Source organism: Aphanomyces astaci (assembly GCF_000520075.1).
Source record: "Aphanomyces astaci strain APO3 unplaced genomic scaffold supercont1.8, whole genome shotgun sequence".
NCBI lineage: Eukaryota > Oomycota > Saprolegniomycetes > Saprolegniales > Verrucalvaceae > Aphanomyces > Aphanomyces astaci.
Window position 1 is genome coordinate 836,523 of NW_009798271.1, and position 20,341 is coordinate 856,863.

At 49.0% G+C, this 20,341-nt stretch overlaps 7 protein-coding genes across 9 annotated transcripts; 5 read left to right on the plus strand and 2 right to left on the minus strand.

Annotated features, from left to right (window-relative positions):
• Positions 1–574: 574 nt before the first annotated feature.
• On the plus strand, positions 575–1,387 carry H257_04726 (hypothetical protein; the record flags this gene model as incomplete). Its single annotated transcript, XM_009829339.1, has 1 exon — positions 575–1,387. The coding sequence occupies one exon, from the start codon at positions 575–577 to the stop codon at positions 1,385–1,387; it is 813 nt and encodes a 270-aa protein (XP_009827641.1).
• Positions 1,388–2,920: 1,533 nt separating this feature from the next.
• H257_04727 (glycolate oxidase, subunit GlcD) lies at positions 2,921–5,650 on the plus strand. The gene is made up of 9 exons (XM_009829340.1): positions 2,921–3,135; positions 3,210–3,425; positions 3,471–3,634; positions 3,683–3,760; positions 3,846–3,924; positions 4,382–4,633; positions 4,701–4,811; positions 4,899–5,023; positions 5,302–5,650. The coding sequence occupies exons 1-9, from the start codon at positions 2,995–2,997 to the stop codon at positions 5,555–5,557; spliced, it is 1,422 nt and encodes a 473-aa protein (XP_009827642.1). The 5' UTR covers positions 2,921–2,994; the 3' UTR covers positions 5,558–5,650.
• A 556-nt stretch (positions 5,651–6,206) lies between these two features.
• On the minus strand, positions 6,207–12,689 carry H257_04728. Of its 2 annotated transcripts, XM_009829341.1 has the most exons (8): positions 12,442–12,689; positions 12,030–12,380; positions 11,632–11,952; positions 9,977–10,210; positions 8,753–8,899; positions 8,447–8,707; positions 7,281–7,964; positions 6,207–6,757 (listed from the first exon to the last, which is right to left on the minus strand). In XM_009829341.1, the coding sequence occupies exons 1-8, from the start codon at positions 12,658–12,660 to the stop codon at positions 6,287–6,289; spliced, it is 2,688 nt and encodes an 895-aa protein (XP_009827643.1). In that variant the 5' UTR covers positions 12,661–12,689; the 3' UTR covers positions 6,207–6,286. The 2 variants fall into 2 exon arrangements, with proteins under 2 accessions (XP_009827643.1, XP_009827644.1); XM_009829342.1 differs by having other exon boundaries at positions 11,632–12,380.
• Positions 12,690–13,085: 396 nt separating this feature from the next.
• On the minus strand, positions 13,086–14,744 carry H257_04729 (hypothetical protein; the record flags this gene model as incomplete). The annotated part of the gene is made up of 1 exon (XM_009829343.1): positions 13,086–14,744. The coding sequence occupies one exon, from the start codon at positions 14,742–14,744 to the stop codon at positions 13,137–13,139; it is 1,608 nt and encodes a 535-aa protein (XP_009827645.1). The 3' UTR covers positions 13,086–13,136.
• Positions 14,745–15,922: 1,178 nt separating this feature from the next.
• Positions 15,923–17,021, plus strand: H257_04730 (hypothetical protein; the record flags this gene model as incomplete). The annotated part of the gene is made up of 3 exons (XM_009829344.1): positions 15,923–16,132; positions 16,295–16,858; positions 16,917–17,021. 3 exons carry the CDS (start codon positions 15,923–15,925, stop codon positions 17,019–17,021), a joined length of 879 nt encoding a protein of 292 aa, XP_009827646.1.
• A 435-nt stretch (positions 17,022–17,456) lies between these two features.
• Positions 17,457–18,119, plus strand: H257_04731 (hypothetical protein). The gene has a single exon (XM_009829345.1). It carries the CDS (start codon positions 17,531–17,533, stop codon positions 18,071–18,073), a length of 543 nt encoding a protein of 180 aa, XP_009827647.1. The 5' UTR covers positions 17,457–17,530; the 3' UTR covers positions 18,074–18,119.
• On the plus strand, positions 18,096–20,228 carry H257_04732. Of its 2 annotated transcripts, XM_009829346.1 has the most exons (6): positions 18,096–18,844; positions 18,896–19,036; positions 19,122–19,206; positions 19,269–19,660; positions 19,738–19,866; positions 19,917–20,228. In XM_009829346.1, exons 1-6 carry the CDS (start codon positions 18,173–18,175, stop codon positions 20,148–20,150), a joined length of 1,653 nt encoding a protein of 550 aa, XP_009827648.1. In that variant the 5' UTR covers positions 18,096–18,172; the 3' UTR covers positions 20,151–20,228. The 2 variants fall into 2 exon arrangements, with proteins under 2 accessions (XP_009827648.1, XP_009827649.1); XM_009829347.1 differs by having other exon boundaries at positions 19,738–20,228.
• The last annotated feature ends 113 nt before the right edge of the window (positions 20,229–20,341 follow it).

Consider the following 20,341-nt stretch of genomic DNA (forward strand, 5'->3'; position numbering starts at 1 on the left):
GTCAACTCTCCGTACAATATTTTGCATTATACGCATTATACGACTTGGACATACGATTTGCTATGTGTTATGGCTAAATCATACTCTATCCGTTTAGTACGGGAGAGGTGACCACTTTCAGTTGATTTTGCTCGCAGAATCTATGACAACTGAAAATTGAGCTAGACTCTACTGCTGTAGTATCTCTATCGATATATTTCGCGTATTAATAGTAATACATTCAAATGTATTACTATTAATAATACATCTTCGATACAGGGTACAACAATCGAGGCATCAACTTTTGGGGTTTTCTGCGTACATTGGCATTTCCAAGAAGTTCACCCACTCCAGGGCAATATCAAAGAGGGACGTACCGCTAGTGGTGACATTTTTCTGAAGTGGGAAATTATCCACTGCTTTTGGAATCATACATGTGTCGGCAAGACTTCTCGACCAAGGTCTCAAGGCTGGGACACCCCTTTCAAGATCCGGAATATAATTGTGACGTTTACTTGCGTTTCACGCGTCGAAACTGAAAGCGCGCGTCGTCCAACTGAAGACGTCACTTTTCCATTTACCTCGCCTTGACCTGATGGCTAAAATTCTTGCTCTCCTCACCGTGTTTGCCGCCATGGCCAGCGCGACCGTGAACCAAACCAACGACCGCCAGCTCCAAACCACGGACCCATCGTTTTGCTGGAAGACATCGCAGCCACGCGGCATTGGCCAATTGCCGTCGTCGTGCGCCGCCGGACAAGAGCGCCGAGGTCTGCAGTGCTACGACAAGTGTCCAGTGGGCACGACACGCAATGGCCTCGACTGCCACTCGTACAACCCCGCTGGGATTGCGGCCCAAGGGGCTACACCTACGCTGGCCACGTGCGCTGCCAACGAAGATTTCGATGCAGGCCTGTGCTACCCCAAGTGCAACCCCAACTACACGGGTGTTGGCCCAATGTGCTTGGCCCCCCCTCCTGCCACGTGGGTAGACTGCGGCATGGGTGCCGCCAAAACACCCAGTGATTGCGACACTGCCGTCAAAGGCCAGATCATGTCGGTGGGGCAACTCGCATTGAAGATTGTCGTAGCGTTTGCCGGCAGTTCGCCCATGGCGCTCCGAAGACCGGCGGACGCGTCCAAGTTCGCCGAGTTGACGAAGGCGTGGGATGTCATCAAATACAATCCGTCGGTCAAAAGGGCAATAAAAACCTATGATAATGCCAACCGAGGCAAAGCGGGCTACCAGACCATCGAAGAACTCGAGAAGACCAACTCCACCGCCGAAGACTACGTGAATATGGCAACCTCCATCGCGTCCATAATCGCGTCCATATTCGACCTTATCAGCATCTCGGATGCCTTTGTGGCCTTCAAGTACTCCATTTGCGACAAAGTTGCAGCGTAACCTACAAGCATGGGTACCTTCCTTGCGTTCCGCAGCAGAAGATCACGAGCCCGCGTCAATGCACTACGATTTAGATGCCAAACCTCTAGCATAAAAAGTGACCTAATGTATGTGGGGTGATGGGACCCGTGACACATGTGTTACGTAGCTCTACATTGAGCACATACGAGAACCGGCGTAGCTGCTTGTCGCTAAACGCTTGAATCAACATCGTGCCTTCGATGGCTTCTGAGATCAAGTTGTGCACTTGGGACTTGATCGTTTTGTTCGCCCGCTCCATTTCTCGGGCGGGTTGGACAAAGTACTGTCCAATCGGTACGTAAAATCTACACAAGGGGGGGATGAGAGCAGCGATGCGGAAAAATATATCGTTATTTCTCGATAATATCGTATCGTGCAACAATACTTATTACCGCATTCTATTCGATATCGATATGACATCGAGATACACGTGCGATATTGATATAATATCGAAGTCATTCATTCGATATCGATATATTATCGTGTTTCACATTCGATTTCGATATATATTGCGCATGTTTGTACTACACCCTACGTAGTAGTATACTGTATTACTGTACAACCACGATATATATCCGATATCGATATATATCGAATATCGTACTGGCGTTGCGATATCGATATGACATTGCACCATCGCGTTCGATAAGATATTATATCGAGATAGCTTTTCGATAAGCAATACTTGAAGATATATTATTTCTAAATCTAGGTAGAATACGATGTCAAAATTGATAAAAGAAAAAGATATATCTTCGATAACGATTTCCCAATCGCTGATGAGGAGCCCGGTGCACTGGATCACATACATGGTCATCAGCACCGCAACAGTAATGGTCAAACCCTGATGCAGTTCTCGACTTGTCACGAATGAGCTATGCTGCTACGCGATACCACCTGAAGGAGCGGACATGGACATGCCTCAGCTGACGACACCGCCGCCGCCGACGATCCCTCTGTCTATCCAGCTCATCACGGTTCCCACACACCCAGTCGTGAACAGTTACAGTCTGTTTGCCGCAGAAGTCATCCCCCCAAACACGCTCGATTGATTGCTATGGCGTGATCTAAATGGGCGAGTGGACCTTGAACATACCGGATGCAAGGGGAGAAGGAAATTTGGACATTTATGGCCGCGCCTGTTGTCGGGCCAGAGCTCGGGTCCGACTGGAACGAATGCGTGGGATTGACAGAACGTGACACCTTTAGGGACCGTTCGATGGAGGTATTCCTTTACTCCAAATTGCTACTATTACTAGTACTTGAATTATAAATGTCCATTCTGGGTGACCTTCCTTTCCTTAATTCCGTGACCTAATCCTAGGTTGTTCTACAGTATTAATAACGTTAACGTTACTACAGTATTCATACTTTACTACCACTGTACTGCAGTACAGTACCATGTCGTCAATTCGTAGACGGTGTTCTCTATACATACCAAGACCCTCCGGATAGCATCGTAATATCCGGTAGCCGCTTGACGATCTTGACAGTGTGAGTCCGTTTTTCTAACACCACTTCGTGGCAAGTCGAAATCATCATCACCTCTTCGTGCACTTCGTCATCGACTTGACTTAGAACATCTCATGCTGCGCCCATCTTTGTTCGCCCGGCGTTTCTTGTCGACGTCATCTACCTTCACGCCGCGCAATGCGACGCCTGAGACCGTTGACAAGCTCCGCCAACTCTTGGGCGATCGGCTCTCAACCGCCACATCCGTGCGCGAGGTGTGTGTGTGTCCATCCTCGACTCTGTAACTCTCTCACTAGCTGATCCATAACACACACCACCGCACACGTAGCACCACGGCAAAGACGAATCGTATCACTCTGCACCCCCGCCGGACGCAGTGGCCTTTGTGACCAGTACCGACGAAGTGTCCAAGGTGCTGCAGATCTGCTCCGAGGCCAAGACGCCCGTGATTCCGTTTGGCGCTGGGTCGTCCTTGGAAGGACACATCTCGGCGGTCTGCGGCGGCATTTCCCTCGACCTCACAGGGCTAAACGCGATTTTGAACGTAATAAGTCTCCAAATGTCGGGGTCCGCCCACTAATGTGCTTAGGTCGAGCCCGAAAACATGAGCTGCCGAGTGCAAGCCGGCGTCACGCGCCTGCAGCTCGAGTCGGAATTGCGAGCCACGGGCCTCTTCTTTCCTGTCGATCCCGGCGCCGACGCCACCCTCGGAGGCATGGTTGCCACCAACGCTTCGGGCACCACCACTGTTCGGTAGTTCCACCTGATTCCTTTTTTTCGACATTTCGCATCGTATTGTAGCTACGGCAACATGAAAGCGAACGTTCTTGCCCTCACAGCAGTCCTTGCCAATGGCCAAGTCATTCAAACTGGCTCGAGGTAATAATCCCTGTACACTTAACTCTAACTCGTATCCCGTAAAAATATAAGTAATAATTGAATTATTTGTACTATCTACCCGTAGAGCTCGCAAATCGTCCGCTGGGTATGACCTCACGCGGCTTCTTATCGGTTCAGAGGGCACGTTGGCAGTCGTGACCGAGGTATGAAACGACAATCCCATGATTCGAAATGGAGTTTTGCCCTTTCTAGGGATTGTTATTGCCCATAGAAATAAACGGATAAATACTATTTTTTCTATATGTCGTATACCTGAAAGTGTGTATATAATTTTTATTACGGGCCGTTTCAATGGATGAATATTAATATTCATATATTATATTTTGGTACGAAATTCCTGACCCCGCTCAATCGAATATATATATCACGCCGACCCAACCGATCAGGAATCGCTGCTCCCTTTGGTCATTCTCAAAACATGCTTGTCGCTGATTGGCTACATGATATTTTCTTTTTACTTTATGCTGTTGGTGGAAATATGCCCAAGCAGTTTCAACGGCGAGATGATGTGGGATCGATTTCACGACTCGCGTAGAATATTTGGAAAAATTATTTTTTTGTAGCCAAGATATTCATAATATTCATTTTTCAACTGCACAGGTGGAATTGCGACTTCACGGCGTACCCGAGCTCCAGCGGCTGGCGGTGTGCAGCTTCCCGTCCATCCAGCAGGCTGTGGACACATGCACCGCCATCATGCAGATGGGCATTCCCGTCGCGCGCATGGAGTTTATGGACGAACATACGATGGCCGCGACCAACAAATACTCTAAACTCCACAACGCAGAGCTTCCATCGCTCGTGATCGAGTTGAATGGCACAGCCGACGACATTGAAAACCAAACGTCCATGGTACTTTTTATATTGTCGATATATATTTATTTATTGGCTAAAAAAGTAATGATATATTTGTTCATAGGTCGAAGCATTGACCGAAGAATACGATGTGCAAAAGGTCGAGTGGGCAACGTCCACCGAAGACCGTGCGGAATTGATGAAGGCCCGCCATGCCGCGTGGTATGCCACGTTGGTGCGTAATATATATATATATATCTTTGAATCAGCCGATATACCACTATATATATATATCATATTTTGGAATTGAAAACGGGGATAGAATTTGGTGCCTGGGAGTCGTGGCTTGTCTACCGATGTGTGCGTGCCGTTGTCCAAGCTGACGCAGGTGATTGTCGACACCCAAGCCGACTTGCAATCGTCCAATCTCATTGGCAACATTGTCGGGTATAGTATATATTATGTATTTATTATTATTGTTATTATTTATTATTATTGTAATGATTTATTATTATTTTTAGTATTTATTATTATTGTTGATATTTATTATTATTGTTGATATTTATTATTATTGTTAATATTTATTATTATTGTCGATATTTATTAGTTAATATTTATTATTATTGTAATGATTTATTATAATTGTTTGTGTATTATTATGTGAGTTTCAACCTTTTTGTTTCTTGCTCTGTAAAAATCCAAAACAAATATGATAACTTGTATAGACATGTGGGAGATGGCAACTTTCACGTGATGCTGCCGTTCGTTCCTGCCGACTATCCCCAGATCCAAGCCTTCAGCGACCGCCTGATTGAGCGGGCGCTGGCAGCCGGCGGCACATGCACTGGCGAGCATGGCATTGGTCTGGGGAAGAAAAAGTACTTGGCGCTCGAGCACGGAGGCGCCACGACCGACGTCATGCGGGCCATCAAGGCGGCGTTGGACCCGCATGAGATTCTCAATCCTGGCAAACTGTTCTAAGTGTATGACAACACGATACAGTGTAGAGTAGGAGCACTGTACTACTGTAATGACCAAATAGAGTGTCTGGCTCTGGTACCTCGAGTCGTCGTGCTGATGATATTTACATACATGTAGTGGGGGGGGGGGGTGACGTACCCGTGATTATATTTATTGTGTTCCAAGTATGATAAATATGGCACAAATTTCCGAATTCTATGAGATTCGCAAAACCGATCACAAATCTCGCCGCGATATTTCATTGGCTTTCTCAGCGTGAGGTAAACAGAATAATAATGTAACCAATCAGCGACAAGTATTTTCAGATTGACCAATGGGAGAGATTCGTGATCGGTTTCGTGATATTCGATTGAACAGGGTCCGGAAATTCGTACCAAATCAATAATAAGTTACTTGTGATAAACCTGTCACACCATCTAATGGCTGGACGAGAATCACCCCAATCATTGCCATATACACTAAGTAAGTACTACATAGATATCAATCTCAACGTTATCTCAGGCTTGCGCGAATGCATTTTTGCATTCTTGTGAATCCATATGTACGTACAATGGTGTGTATGTATCGTAAAGGATGTTACTGTCTTACATGCTTATTACTACTACCTGTCATAACCTCCTCGTTTAACGCTAGTCAGCCACCCTGCCTTCCGTCGAGTACTAACTGTGATTAGTGTCGTCGATACTAGGTCGTCTCCAACAACTAGTCTTTTCGTGTGTGGATGATCAGTTAATTCGGCTTAAATAGCGACTTCCACAGCCCTGGTTTGGTGGCTTCGTCTGCGGGACTCGCCATGCTGCCTCGACGTTGGCGCAACGTCGTCACCTTTTCCGTAATGTACAAGGGGCTCGTGGGTGGTTGCAGCGTCGGTTGCTGTTTGTTTGGCTGGTCTTGCGTAATTGGTTGGATGGGCTTGTCGGGGGGTGGCATGGGTTCATCTTCGTGGCCAACGGTATTCTCTGCAGTCGCTGCACCATGGGCATCATCGTTGGCACGTGTAAAATCTGTTTGAATGCGCAGACCGTTCAACGCAGATCGAAAGCTCGTGTTGGCGGCGCTGTCAAATGACTCGGATTGGGAGTCCACTGTGACTGGACAAGGCGAGTCGGCGGCGATGGCGGCAGTGTCACCGTCCGAGTCCCCTCCAAATGCCGACGACGACCCAGAATCGCTAGACCGAATCGACCGCCGAGAGCCGAGCTATACATCAACCAGTGTCGATGAATTACGCAAAGCCATAGTCTCAAACTGGCATCCAATGGGTGTACGTCTATCGATTTTATGCGTATATATTTCGATTATGTTGTCCAAGAAACATATATAAAGCTCATAAAACCACGATTTCGAACGCTAACACACATAGATCCCATAGAACCCATAGAACGTACCAACCAAATGTGTTTCTACCTAAGTAAATTCAGAGTTATTGTGTATTTATTCTAAACTGGAGCGACATGGAGAATGAATCGACACACAACCAAATTAAATGCACACAAGAATCATCGGCAGAAGGGTTTAGCCAATCATATTGCCGGAAACCATTATCATCAACGTCGAATTAGTGTGTGTGTGACTTCAATTAGTGTGATACCAATCACCATTGGACACCCTTTTACATACTAATAGTACAAACTTCAGTACAAAGAATCGATCGATAGATTTGGCAAAGATTCAGCACAAAAGTAGTCAAAATTTTGGGTAAAAGGGCAATATCTGGCCGTACCGACGACTGCTTGGAGCGACCTCGAGGGGTTGTGGATGCATGGGACCGACGGCGCACGAGGACGGGGGTTGTTGTTGGAGTGGTAGACGGACTCGACGCACGTGCCACCGCCGCCGTCGTCTTGCCCGCCTTTGCAAAGCGACCGCCATGCTTGTCGTGCTGCTGGAAATGCATGGGAGGTCGCGCACTGCTGGCACTTAGTACGTCGTCCTGCAATGGGTCGTCTTGAACGTCCACTGTGATTAACTCCCCTGGAATCATGTGCTCCACGCCCAAGATCTGCGCGTGGTTTGCCTTGGCGTACAGACCGCGCACATGCGACACGTGCAGTGTGCGACAGAGGTTCTTGACCAAATCCTCGTAGCTCCACTCCTTCCTCGCCACGTACCGCACAACCCACGGAGTCGCCGCCTCCTTCCCATAATGCACTTGCACGTCCACCACCACGACCGCCTGGTCTCGTGCCGAGTCGAATGAAAACCCCCGAGACAGGTTGCTGCGCAGGAGGCCGCCCGACAGCGCCCTGTACGCGCTGGAAAAGATGCTGCCGTGCTCGTCATGGACGGGGGATGACGAAGGCGACGTCATCACCGCGTCGTCGGACGTGGCGGCTTGTACGCCGTGATTGGAAATCTCATACGCCCAGTTGACCCCGCACACGAGTAACGGACCAAATACCACACCCTACAATGACCATATATATATATATATTGTGTCTTTGATCCAAGAACCAACCAAAAAGAACGCGATACGAGTATGTATATATATTTTCACAAAAATATTTGTGTATCCATCATTCAAAATCAAGGACGCAACAGCATATCCAACTAGCTAGTAGACGCCAAAGCAATACCACTTTCAGCTACATATCTATATAAATATAAACTCTCAAACAACAGTATATAGACTAATTAGTACTAGTACTATACAGTCTCGACCAATGAAAAGTGCTAGTAATATATTTAGCTCTCTATACAGTCTACAAACTATAAACAATCTCCAAGTACAGTATAAGTCTCAGCCAACAACAAGTCTGACTATAAATCAATCGTGTTCTAAAAGAGCGAACATAAGAATCGATCGATAGATTTAGCACAAAAGTCAACCAAATGTAGGACAGTAATCTATTGTCGATTGCAAGACTATATATATATATATATATATACCTCGAGACCAAACACATACACGCCAAACGCTACGCTGAGTGCGGAAATGTAGGCGTTGATCGAGGTCAAGCTGCGCTCGTAAAGCACTTGGTCGATCCAAGTAAACGCCAAGTAATGCACGACCAAGAGTGCGACCGCCGGCACGAACGACGTCGACAGGCGCAGACACACGTACGGTAAGCAGATCAAATACGGCGGGATAATCGGCACAATCGATATGAAGAACGAGAGCAACGTGCCGAGAAATACAAAGTCTGTGCCCTAGACGAGTATTTTTCACATTTTTAATTTGGACAGTGTACTTACCACGATCGAAAACGACACGAGCGACACAATCGCATGCAAGCTTGAGATTTTCATGGGCAGAAAAAACACGCCTTCAATTGCACGACGGAGCGACGCGACCATGGCCGGTCGCTTCTCGGGGGCAATGGGGATCAAATCATGCACAATCTAACAGCACAATCATACGTGGGTGGACGCATATATATATATATATATATATACTTCCTGATTCTATATATATATATATACTTCCTGAATTAATAATCATATATATATATATACTTCCTGAATCAATAAGCAATATCGGAAGAATATATTTAGAAAGAGAGAGGAAGAGAGAGAGAGAGAGGGAGAGAGAGAGTGATTAGGTACATGGATATGGTCAATACTTCAAAGTATATAAATATTGTTTATATATATATATAGAGAGAGAGAGAACGATTGGGTCGATGGATCTTGTCAATTCGATTCGACATTTGGAGGGATGTGTATTCAACTCGACAGACAATCGATCGACCAATCAAAACCGAGAACACAAACCAACGGGCCAATCAAACACCATCGATTTCGGGTATGACTTCAAATAGTCGTGCATGGCGTCACATACACACACACAAAGAAGCAGGATACCACATCGACCGATATCTTGGGTGAATATGAGCCTCTAAAACCTCCATGTTTGTGTTGTCAATCATTGGGCATACGCCAACGAACACGCCTATGTCCGTATTATATATATATATATACAAGGCATCTATATATATATAGTCACTGAGTAGGTAGAACAAAGACGTGACAAAGAAGAACGACTTGAGTCCGATGCTCACGAACGCCACGACAATCGTCACGAGCACAAAGAGCAGCTGGACGACCGACCCCACGGCCATGCCGCTGTACTCCAAGCCTTTCGACGTCATATCCGTCACTTCGACGCTGGTGAGGTTGAAGTCGCTGAATTGGGCATACGCCAACGAACACGCCTATGTCCATATTATATATATAGGATGTGTATTCAACTCGACAGACAATCGATCGACCAATCAAAACCGAGAACACAAACCAACGGGCCAATCAAACACCATCGATTTCGGGTATGACTTCAAATAGTCGTGCATGGCGTCACATACACACACACAAAGAAGCACGATACCACATCGACCGATATCTTGGGTGAATATGAGCCTCTAAAACCTCCATATTTGTGTTTTGGCTAAAAGCTCAAGTCTAATATATATATATATATACCCGCTCGATGGGGTCCCACTTGGCGCTGAGTAGGTAGAACAAAGACGTGACAAAGAAGAACGACTTGAGTCCGATGCTCACGAACGCCACGACAATCGTCACGAGCACAAAGAGCAGCTGGACGACCGACCCCACGGCCATGCCGCTGTACTCCAAGCCTTTCGACGTCATATCCGTCACTTCGACGCTGGTGAGGTTGAAGTCGCTGAATTGGGCATACGCCAACGAACACGCCTATGTCCATATTATATATATACAAGGCATCTATATCTATATATATATATAGTGACTAAGACAATCGATCGACCAATCAAAACCGAGAACACAAACCAACGGGCCAATCAAACACCATCGATTTCGGGTATGACTTCAAATAGTCGTGCATGGCGTCACATACACACACACAAAGAAGCAGGATACCACATCGACCGATATCTTGGGTGAATATGAGCCTCTAAAACCTCCATGTTTGTGTTGTCAATCATTGGGATATAGATATATATACTTCCTGAATTAATAATCATATATATATATATACTTCCTGAATCAATAAGCAATATCGGAAGAATATATTTAGAAAGAGAGAGGAAGAGAGAGAGAGAGAGGGAGAGAGAGAGTGATTAGGTACATGGATATGGTCAATACTTCAAAGTATATAAATATTGTTTATATATATATATATAGAGAGAGAGAACGATTGGGTCGATGGATCTTGTCAATTCGATTCGACATTTGGAGGGATGTGTATTCAACTCGACAGACAATCGATCGACCAATCAAAACCGAGAACACAAACCAACGGGCCAATCAAACACCATCGATTTCGGGTATGACTTCAAATAGTCGTGCATGGCGTCACATACACACACACAAAGAAGCAGGATACCACATCGACCGATATCTTGGGTGAATATGAGCCTCTAAAACCTCCATGTTTGTGTTGTCAATCATTGGGCATACGCCAACGAACACGCCTATGTCCGTATTATATATATATATATACAAGGCATCTATATATATATAGTCACTCGAGATAAACTAGAAAGTCGACTAGGCATATACTGTATACACTCATCCAAAGGCGTGCTATTTGTCACCCAAATTTGCCACATATTATGATTGGCCAAAATGCATGCAGGTGGCATTGTGATTGGCTAAAAAGAAGATGCCTATGCTGCAGTCCACAGGTGTACCTCTTAAACTTAGTTAAATATCGTATTTCGAAGGTACGGTTGGGCGGTTTCGACATATTGCAATACAACAATATCTTGAGTAGAACATACAATAATACGACGAATACGACGATAAAAAATTACATTTATGAGATCAACATATAATAAACGTCCAATTATTTATGGAAAATATACGTTACCAGCTATAAAAGAAAAAATAAACACAAGAGAAAAATATATTATGGTTTCAGTACAAATTTCCAGACCCGTCGATTCGAATAATGTCGCCGTCCGAATAATCGAATCACGAATCATCGACGTGATTGGCTAACTAATCCAATTTTGAGTGGATTTGATTGGTTCTTACAAAAAGGGCAAGTATATTCAGCCAATCAGAACACTCCTGCGTGATTCATAGGATATAATAAAAAAGTTTCGAAGTTATGGATTGCACGTAGGTGTGTATGTATACATCGAACGTACTTGCACCCACGTCAGGTTTGGAAACAGGCTGCTGCTTCCACTGGCGCCGCCGTGCACTATCGTCGTGTTCGCGGGCGTATCGTAGTACGACACGAGCATGGCCTTGAATGGCCCAAACCAGAGTGTGCGGTTATACGACCCTTCCACGCCGTGGATCGCCGACGACACCATCGCCTTGCCATTCGCCATCTGCTCCGACCACATGGCCCGCGTGCGCTCGTCGTTGACGACGTTCGTGTGGATCCATCGACTGACTTGGGACGCAGCCAATGATCCCTCCATGTAGCTTTCCGTGCCCAGGTAGAACAAGACAAAGAACCCCTACGTTAAAGTTGATTTCTGGTGTCAGATCAAAGTACGGGTGGTCGTGGTGATGGAGGTAGGTTCATCATGCGTACAATCACAAAGCACCCCAGAATCAACAGCAGGGACACGAGCACGTCGTCCGAGATGAAGAGGCGGTAGTAAAACACCCGGCGATCTAACACCCACACGGCCAGACTCGCCACGACCACAATCCCGACCGACAGCTGCAGAAACGACGACAAGCTAAACATGCGCACGTAGATGGACACGCCGCTGATCCATGCAAAGATGAAGATGCCGTTGTCCATAACGAGGTTGGTCAGCTTGTCTTGGGGACGGTCCACGGGGGGGGGTGCGTCGGCGTCGGTGCCGGTTGCGCGGGGACGCCGCGTCGAGCGTAGAAAGTACGGGATCGCTTGTGTCCACACAGTGTACAACAGTCCCTAGTCGCCACCACGAAATATATATCAAGACTGGTTGAACGGGACCACGTGATGCACGTACGTCGCGCTGAATTTCCTTGTCGCGGCTGAGGTAGCGCAATAGGCGGCAGATCTTCTCTTTCGCGCCGCGCAGCGCTTGGCTGAAGAGGAAGGCCCAGATGATGACCCGGAAGTAGTCTTCGAAGAGGATGAAGTTATAGTACACGAGCGTGAGCACCACGGCGGTCGAGATGTTGCCGATGATCGTGCCGACCGCAAAGTCGAGAATCTCGGACGGCATCGCTTCGGTCGTGGGTGGCAATCTTTCCGTTGGCAGGTCACACACAGGGACACAGACCGTACATTGTACATTACTGTATTGTACGTAATGTACGTACTGTACTATTGAACGGATTCTAGGTATACAACGTTCATGCAACACGTACATGCTGTCCACCCACCACATAGCCAAGCAGTTGAGCTTGAACTTGTATGTCAAGAGACTTGATGGCTGTAGGACACTCGACCTGACGTTGCCGCCTTCAATACATGAATATGAAGGGGCGGCGCCCCATGGCAGCGGCGCACACTTCTTCACGACGGACGCTACGCCTCACTTCTAGACAGGCTGCGTTGCACATTCTGTATAGTGCCCCACGCGTATATGTCTGTGCGCTCAATAGCTAGTGGGTCAGAACTTCTGACCCGATTGATAACGACGACACACGGTCACATAAACATAGTAGATTTCATCGGTGGCTATCCTGTGGCACGTCGCTACGACGCTTCGCCTAGAAGCCTTGCCACGATGATGTTGCCCCATGCGTTGAGCACCGTTGCGACAGGGTCCACGATGCACTCCGCGACGAACAAAAAGCTGATGGCATATGGCGGGGCGAGCCCTGTAAGCATTGCAAACACGCAGATCACGACGACCATGCCGCCATTGCGCACGGGAGTGACTGCCAGCGACCCCACCGTGGCCAGCACGACCAGCAACGCCACCTTGGTTGGTGAGAAAATGGTTTGCAAACCGCCGTTTGAAAACAACCAGATCACAGACAGACTCACGTACAGCGCGCCGCCGTTCTTGTTGAGCGTGGCGCCGGTGCCGATGGCAAACCTCGTTTTCGCCGTCGGCTGGCCCACGGTTCGCTCGAACGTGCTGAGGAGTACATGGAGGCTTTTGCGGGAGGACGAAGTGTGCAGTGCGTAGATGAGGGCATCCCGCATGTGCCAGAGAAAACGAAGGGGCGACAGGCGGCCGCGTGAACCAACGACTGCCACAACCGGCAGAACGACCACGGCATGCACCGCGGCTACGCCCACAAATACCAAGACATACCAGCACACGCCAATAAGGCCATTCGTGGGCTTGGTAAAATCAAACACGTTGTGCGTGCCAGCGTAAATGGGTCCCGCCACGAGCGAAATGAGGGCCAGAGGGGTGGTCATGGCAATCCACGAAGTCATGATTTGAAAGACAGAGACAAGTTCCCGTAGCGCGGCTAGTACTGTGATGTTGCCGGCAGCACTGTCGGAAGATAGTGATTTGAACTGGGTGAGATGGGCGCCTATGGCTACGCCAGTGGCCAGTGCCCCCACCACAAGTGCCACGACGTTGGTGTTGGTGGCTTCGACGAAGCGAGTGGGGGTGATTTCCAAGACCGCCGCGATCACTTCCTGGATCGTCGACGTATACCGTGCCAATCTGTTGACAGACGGGTCGATGGCATAAGGAGCAAACTCGTCCGAGCCAAATGAAAACACGGTTTGGTTGGTCGCGTGGCAGGTCATGATTTGCCTTACCGGGTCGAAGAACAAGGACGTTTTCGTGGATGTCGTGGGGCATTCAAGTGATACAGCAGGGGCGCGAAAGTTGTATCGACTTCCTTCAAACGTTGGCGCCACGAGCGAGCCGACATACACCCCTTGAACGACGATCGCGAACGACATGGCCAACGACATCAAACCTACACGCACCCCTAGCTTGGCCACCCCCGGCGTCCTCGACGAGGCAATATCAGCGGCCACCAACGTCAAATTGAGAAATGCAAACGGCAGAGCCACGCAAGTAAGTGCTCGAAGGTACGCCCTGCCTGGCTCTAACATGATTCGCTCGATAGCTCTGTTCGAGCGTGCGTCGTATGCGCGCATCGTTGGATACACGGCGTCCAGCGTGACAAGATAGCCCACCACCAGCCCCATGCCTGCGCCAAGGAGCGTGCCTGGCGCCCCCCTGTACATGTTGACCAGCCTGGCTTTGGTTTCGCTCAAGGATTTTTTTCCGCGGGTGGTCAATGGAATGTATGGTGGCGATGGTTCGTATGCGTCGGGGTGGTGTGGTTCCATCCCTGCCACATGAGACGACTGCGATGGACGCATGCTGGGACGTTTTTGAATGTGTGTGATCATTTTTTTATCATTTGTGCCAAGCGACCCAGTTGATCACCACGTGTTGACACCATCAGGTTACAGTGTAGGGGGATTTCGTAGGGCGACTAGAACCGTATTGCATTTGTGTAAAGCGACGGTAGCTCTGTGACCATGTCGTTGTCGATTTCCTTCGTACGTGGCGAGCTGTTGACGGGGGTCATTTGTGCTGGTCGTGTGCTAATGTGGTGCTTGCGGTGTACTGCACCCTTGGTGTTTGTGTGGTACAGGACCTTACGGTATCATCGCGGTCCCACCCCCATAAAGTTCTCATATCGGTATACTGTTTCATGTTTACTACAGTATTACGTAGTACTTCATGTTCACTACAGTAGTACTACGTAGTAGTATTACATTACTGTACTAGTAGTCCATTGAGGGTTGAGGGTTTGAGACAGTTGACCATGCGAACTGTGAGGGTGATTTGGCTGTCACAAAGCAATTCCCCTGCGGGGGGAACAACAGTTCCACGCAATCGTTTCACTTGTTCTTATTATGGCATAGTTAAATTCAGTGTAAACCGAAGCAAATTCCACCTAGCAGTTGGTGTCTTTCAGTGGTTAACTATAGCTACAGTAACCATAGAGATGCAACGTAACCCCAGAAATAGCAACCAACACAAGGGAGGTCCGGGGGTTCGGAGGTTACAGCGCTCTGGTACTTTTTTTTGGAATGTTTCTATGTGACAGGACTACCTAGTTGAGGCAAACCAGTTTCTCCTCACGTAGTAAGTACGTAGTAGTAGTACTAACACAACTAACGTTAAGCTAAGCTACTGTAACTCGTATTTCACCTTCACGTAGTACGTGCATTTTGAGCATTGTGGTTGAAATCTTGGTGTAACTGGTCTCCTCTGGAGGGTACACCAGGGCTGACCAAAGGCAACGTCGGCAAACTTGATCTTGAAAAGGGCTAGTTCAAAAAGATCCCTGGTTTGAGTTTGTGGGGAATGAGTCGGTTGTACAGCTTGGAGAGGTGCGGAATTGTGGTGATTGTTTACCGTTCGCTTTGAAACCGCCTTGACGGTTTCTCGCGACCTTTCGTCGTAACGGTGGTTCTATCCTTCCACAACGTTTGGTTAAGCGTCTCAATGTAATTCCAGCAGCTCTTTCAATAAACTGAAAGCCTTGATGCCTTTGTCTGCTTCGTCGTCCATCGTTCTGGCTGAAGAGGGCGTCGCCGCGTCTGTGTGTGACCGCTGTTCGTTGTGCTACGACCCTAACTTTGGCTGCACGACGCTGTACGACAAAAATTCGTGCGTGTTTCCCGACCAAACGTGGTGTGCCTACTACGTGTACTCGCAGCAAACGATATTGCAGCCGTCGTCGGCCGCGTCTCCCGTGTGCAGCCAGTGCAGCAAATGCTACTACAACAGCCAGGGTTTTAAGTGTGCGATTCCCGGTTCACGGCGTCCACTTGTGGCCTGTACGGGCTTAAGTGGTGCGGCGTGGGCAGGTCCAACGGCCCCAATGCGACAGTGATCAACACGGGGCCGACGGCAGGCTGCAGCAAATGCAGCACCTGCTGGGACTCGAAGACCACCAGATGTGTGGCGTCGTCGGCCATTGGGCAATGCGTTCAGCTCGGCCCAAGTCTGGTGCGGCGACGTGCGCAAGCAGTGCGGCGCGTGCCACGGCTGCCTCGACTCAACCACGAAAGAGTGCAAGCCGGACACGGTCGACACTTGTTCGAGCGCTGGTCAAGTGTGGTGCTCGCCGTTGACGCCGTGGAGGCAACCGAAAAGCCTCGTGATCGATTACAACGAATGGTACAACGGCAAGAGTTGGGGCGAGCGTCCAGCGTCGCTCCTTTGTGACTGGCCCCCCATCGACTCCACGTGCTTTACGGACCCGTTCGTCAAGGCGTCCAACCGGTGGATCCATTTGCCCATGGCACCTTCTTCGTCTAGTGCAATGGTGGCGTCGGAGCTTGTGGCGAGCGAACCGACACTGTCCGACGGTCCAGTTTCGTGCAACCCAGACCCGCGATACATTGACATCTCCAGACCCGGCTGGTGGGGCGTTGGCAACTGGCCTCCAACGATCTGCAAGCCCAACCTGCTAACTGTGTGAAACTACTACAGGACGAATAACTTCATGTCGCATCAAGTGTTGGCAGTCGTAGGTGCCGTCGTGGCGATGGTTGTGGAACGAAGCGAGTGAAGGGGCAAACAGCGAGCAGCAGCCGCAAGACGACGACAATACGCTCGACTTTCCATTCCTTTCGTGATTGAATGATCGACGGTGTGACAGAGTTAAACCAACTAACTAATACTCATGATATGCGTGTGGAAGTCTTGGGGGATGCCACCTACTACACCCTGTAGTAGCACCAAAACCAACTATAGAAGTACTCATTTCATTTTGTGTCAACTTGTATACATCTTGATCTCCTGGTTACAATATACGGTGTATTCTCAGATAGAAAGACAGCGGAGTTCGCTCAAAAGTGAAAGGTGGGGGATAGGTTACACTGTAGTCGCTATAGCTTAACGTTTCCCAATAAAGCCTCACCACTTGACCTGTTTGTTTGAGTTTTGAGCCCCCGCCTACCGAGCTTGTGATTACGCTTGTAACGATGTGTTTCTATCCATCGATACCTAAACCACAACACAAGAATCGTCGTCCTCAAATATCGGAACATTTCAACCACAACAGTATCCTTCGAGCGTTGTCGTCTTCTATTCGATCGATACTAGCAACGATCATGCATGTACCATTTTGTTTTTCCCCGTCATAATGCTAACACCAAACGACGACATGCCATGGCGATGGACCATGGCATCTACGCCCAATGAAGCCAGCCACGACGATGTCGAAACAGTCGGTTCTTTGGCCACTACAATGCCATCCGTGTTGTACTCGGACGACGCGATGTTGTTCCTGTCGTCGTCACTGACGGAAGACCAGCGTGCCGTCTTGGCGGACTGCAACCAAATGCGAAATTTCGGCCGCCCTGGCTACGAACATGAATGGGCCCCCTCTGAGCACCAAGCGTCCGCGGCGCTTGCTGACGCCCCCCCAGCAGCAGCAGCGGCATCTCCGCTTGCTCTGGCCGAGGCGTGGTCGGCAGATTTGCTTCAGAACGTTTGGTCCCACGCCGACAACACCAACACCCACCTCGCCCTCATGGGCGGAGGTATCGTCGTCGCATTCGTGGCTGTCGTGGCGCTAATTGTCACTCGCATCACTGGCCCATCTACATCGCATCACCTTCGAGCTACATTCGACGAGGACGGCGATGAATTCGACCCCGACGACGTATACCATCCGTTGCTTTAACTTCTTTGACCTGTAACTTGCATAACGTCTATTTTTGACCTTTCCGTGCCCCTTGTTGCTGATCGTCAGCGAAAACAATCACACACAAACCAATAATCCATGCGCCACACCGCATCTAGCTCGGCAAAGGGAGGGGCGTCGTCGCCGTACGTACAAGGCCTCGCTCCGTCCAGCAAGTCCATCCAACAGTTGATGGACGACCAGGAAGCAGCCTATATCCGCGTGACCAACCCCGAGCCTGAAACACGAGGGGTTGCACCTCTGAGACACCGAAGCCACATCGTGCGGGACAGATATTTCGCCGCCGCCGCAGCTGTCTCCACCTCTCCCAAAGGCTATCCACCTAAAAACAACTATACCAAACAAACACGACCAGGCAAGGGGGCCGCGACGCGTTCGGACGCGCCTCTATCGTCACCATGTCGCACTCCACCCCGCCCCACGTCGGCCGTCACCAATGCCTCGACGCATGCAGCCCTTGCCAAAAAGCGGATCACATCGTTTGAGCATCGCCGATTGAACCATTTCTACAACCGTCAAGTGTTTTCGCTGGGGGGTAACAACATGCCGAGCGACCAGCGACTGGAGATGGCACCGAGTTTGCCAAGCGCCAGTGTACCCTACCACGTCCGCGACAACGACAGAGGGTCCGGCTCGGAGGATGAAGTAGATAAGGATAACTTTGACACTGCCGAGGACGAGGACGGATTCGACGAACGAATTCTGGATGCCCATCCACAGACGGACGACCTTTACGACCAGTGCTTCGAGGTACTGTACTCGTGTTGTTTGAACAAGGGGTTCTATTGGGCGACTTAATAGGCGGACTGGACGGCGAGTCAGATCGAAAAGGTGGTCAAAGATGGCGTTGAGTGCCGACGGATCTACGCGGCGATCAAGCCGCATTACCGCGTTCTCGTGTGTTTGTTTCGATTGCATGCTACGGTCGCCCCCACCCCCACGGTACGCAATCCCCACCAAACGTATATCATTTCCACAGAAAGTGATATATATCATTTCCATGACACGACAAACACGTTGTATGAAGGACCCATGCTTTCGGTTGACGGCAAAGCTAAAGTTGCTCGAAGGGCTCAACGTCGTTGTCGCCGACCCCACTCGCCATGGCATCAGTACAAGACCATATTCTATAGCAATTTCATCAACGATGTCCAATAATTTTCCATCTTCGTAGACGATCAACCGATGCCCCGGCATGGATTGCTTCCGTTTGTCGTGCATATAGCGCAGGTATACTTGAAGCGCGAAGAGCTCGTGATCATGCTCAAGCGCTTGGCTCGCGAAGGCTTGGACACGTCGTCGGCATTGCATCACCTGCTGCATGACAATATCCTTCCGTATGCCAACATCCAGGACGGGCAACATTTTCGTCGCCTGTTCCACAATCATCCGGACATCCAAAGCGTGCACTTCAAGTACGCCACCGCCGTGGCAAAGGTGTTTCAAATGCACGCAACGCTTGCGACGAGCGACCCCCTCTTGGGCTCGGGGCAGGGGAACCCCCCTCCGGACGTTCGATTTCTCAAACTCGCTGGGTTCTTGTCTATCCTGTCGTCGCTGCATCAAGTACGTGGTGGTTGTTCATGCTACTGCCACGTCAAATATTGGGAAATATATATGTGGTCCTAATATTGAAGGGGTAGATGGACGCCAAGTTTGACGATGTCAAAGCCACGCATGTGTTTGTATCGTGCTTACCCGTTTGGCCCGACGACTTGGCGGTGGTGGCCCAAGAGCTGACGTTGTCAACATTCCAAGAAGCTCTCACCAAGGTACTCATTAGCATTTTTAGGATACATTACGTTTACACTGGAACCGTTAGGCAGCGTATTTTAAGTGCGCGCTGGCGTTGTGCAACGGCGACGACGATGTTTGTCCTGGACGGGCCAACTCGGAACGGTGCAAATGTCATCCGAATGTCGTAGCAGATGAAGAGCGGTACTCGTTGCACGTGTTGGTGGACACGTTACAAGTCATGCTTACTAAATGTGGAGCGCCCGCGGGCCGACGGTCTCGGAGACAATCGATCAAGCATGACTCCCTCGTGAAGGTGTAGCACCTATGCTAGCCCTCAACTGTTGTCGCTACGGCATTGTAAATAATATGATAATATGAAGCGATTATTGTAGTGTGGCCACGTAGTAACGTAGGTTCCAAGTTACGGCAGACTATTCCATATATCCACTCTGCATAAAATCACAGTCGCATTCATCTTACAGTACGGTATCAGGCTGCACACACACATGT

Coding starts and splice junctions, on each gene's coding strand:
- H257_04727 (XM_009829340.1), top strand. CDS start 2,995: ATGCTGCGCCCATCTTTGTTCGCCCGGCGTTTCTTGTCGACGTCATCT. Junction 4,634..4,700: donor TTGAAAACCAAACGTCCATG/GTACTTTTTATA, acceptor ATTTGTTCATAG/GTCGAAGCATTGACCGAAGA. Junction 4,812..4,898: donor CCGCGTGGTATGCCACGTTG/GTGCGTAATATA, acceptor AAACGGGGATAG/AATTTGGTGCCTGGGAGTCG.
- H257_04728 (XM_009829341.1), bottom strand. CDS start 12,660: ATGCCGTCCGAGATTCTCGACTTTGCGGTCGGCACGATCATCGGCAAC. Junction 10,211..11,631: donor CAAACCTGACGTGGGTGCAA/GTACGTTCGATG, acceptor ATATGGACATAG/GCGTGTTCGTTGGCGTATGC. Junction 8,708..8,752: donor TCGTGTCGTTTTCGATCGTG/GTAAGTACACTG, acceptor ATACTCGTCTAG/GGCACAGACTTTGTATTTCT.
- H257_04731 (XM_009829345.1), top strand. CDS start 17,531: ATGCTAACACCAAACGACGACATGCCATGGCGATGGACCATGGCATCT.
- H257_04732 (XM_009829346.1), top strand. CDS start 18,173: ATGCGCCACACCGCATCTAGCTCGGCAAAGGGAGGGGCGTCGTCGCCG. Junction 18,845..18,895: donor TTTACGACCAGTGCTTCGAG/GTACTGTACTCG, acceptor GCGACTTAATAG/GCGGACTGGACGGCGAGTCA. Junction 19,037..19,121: donor CGGTCGCCCCCACCCCCACG/GTACGCAATCCC, acceptor CGTTGTATGAAG/GACCCATGCTTTCGGTTGAC.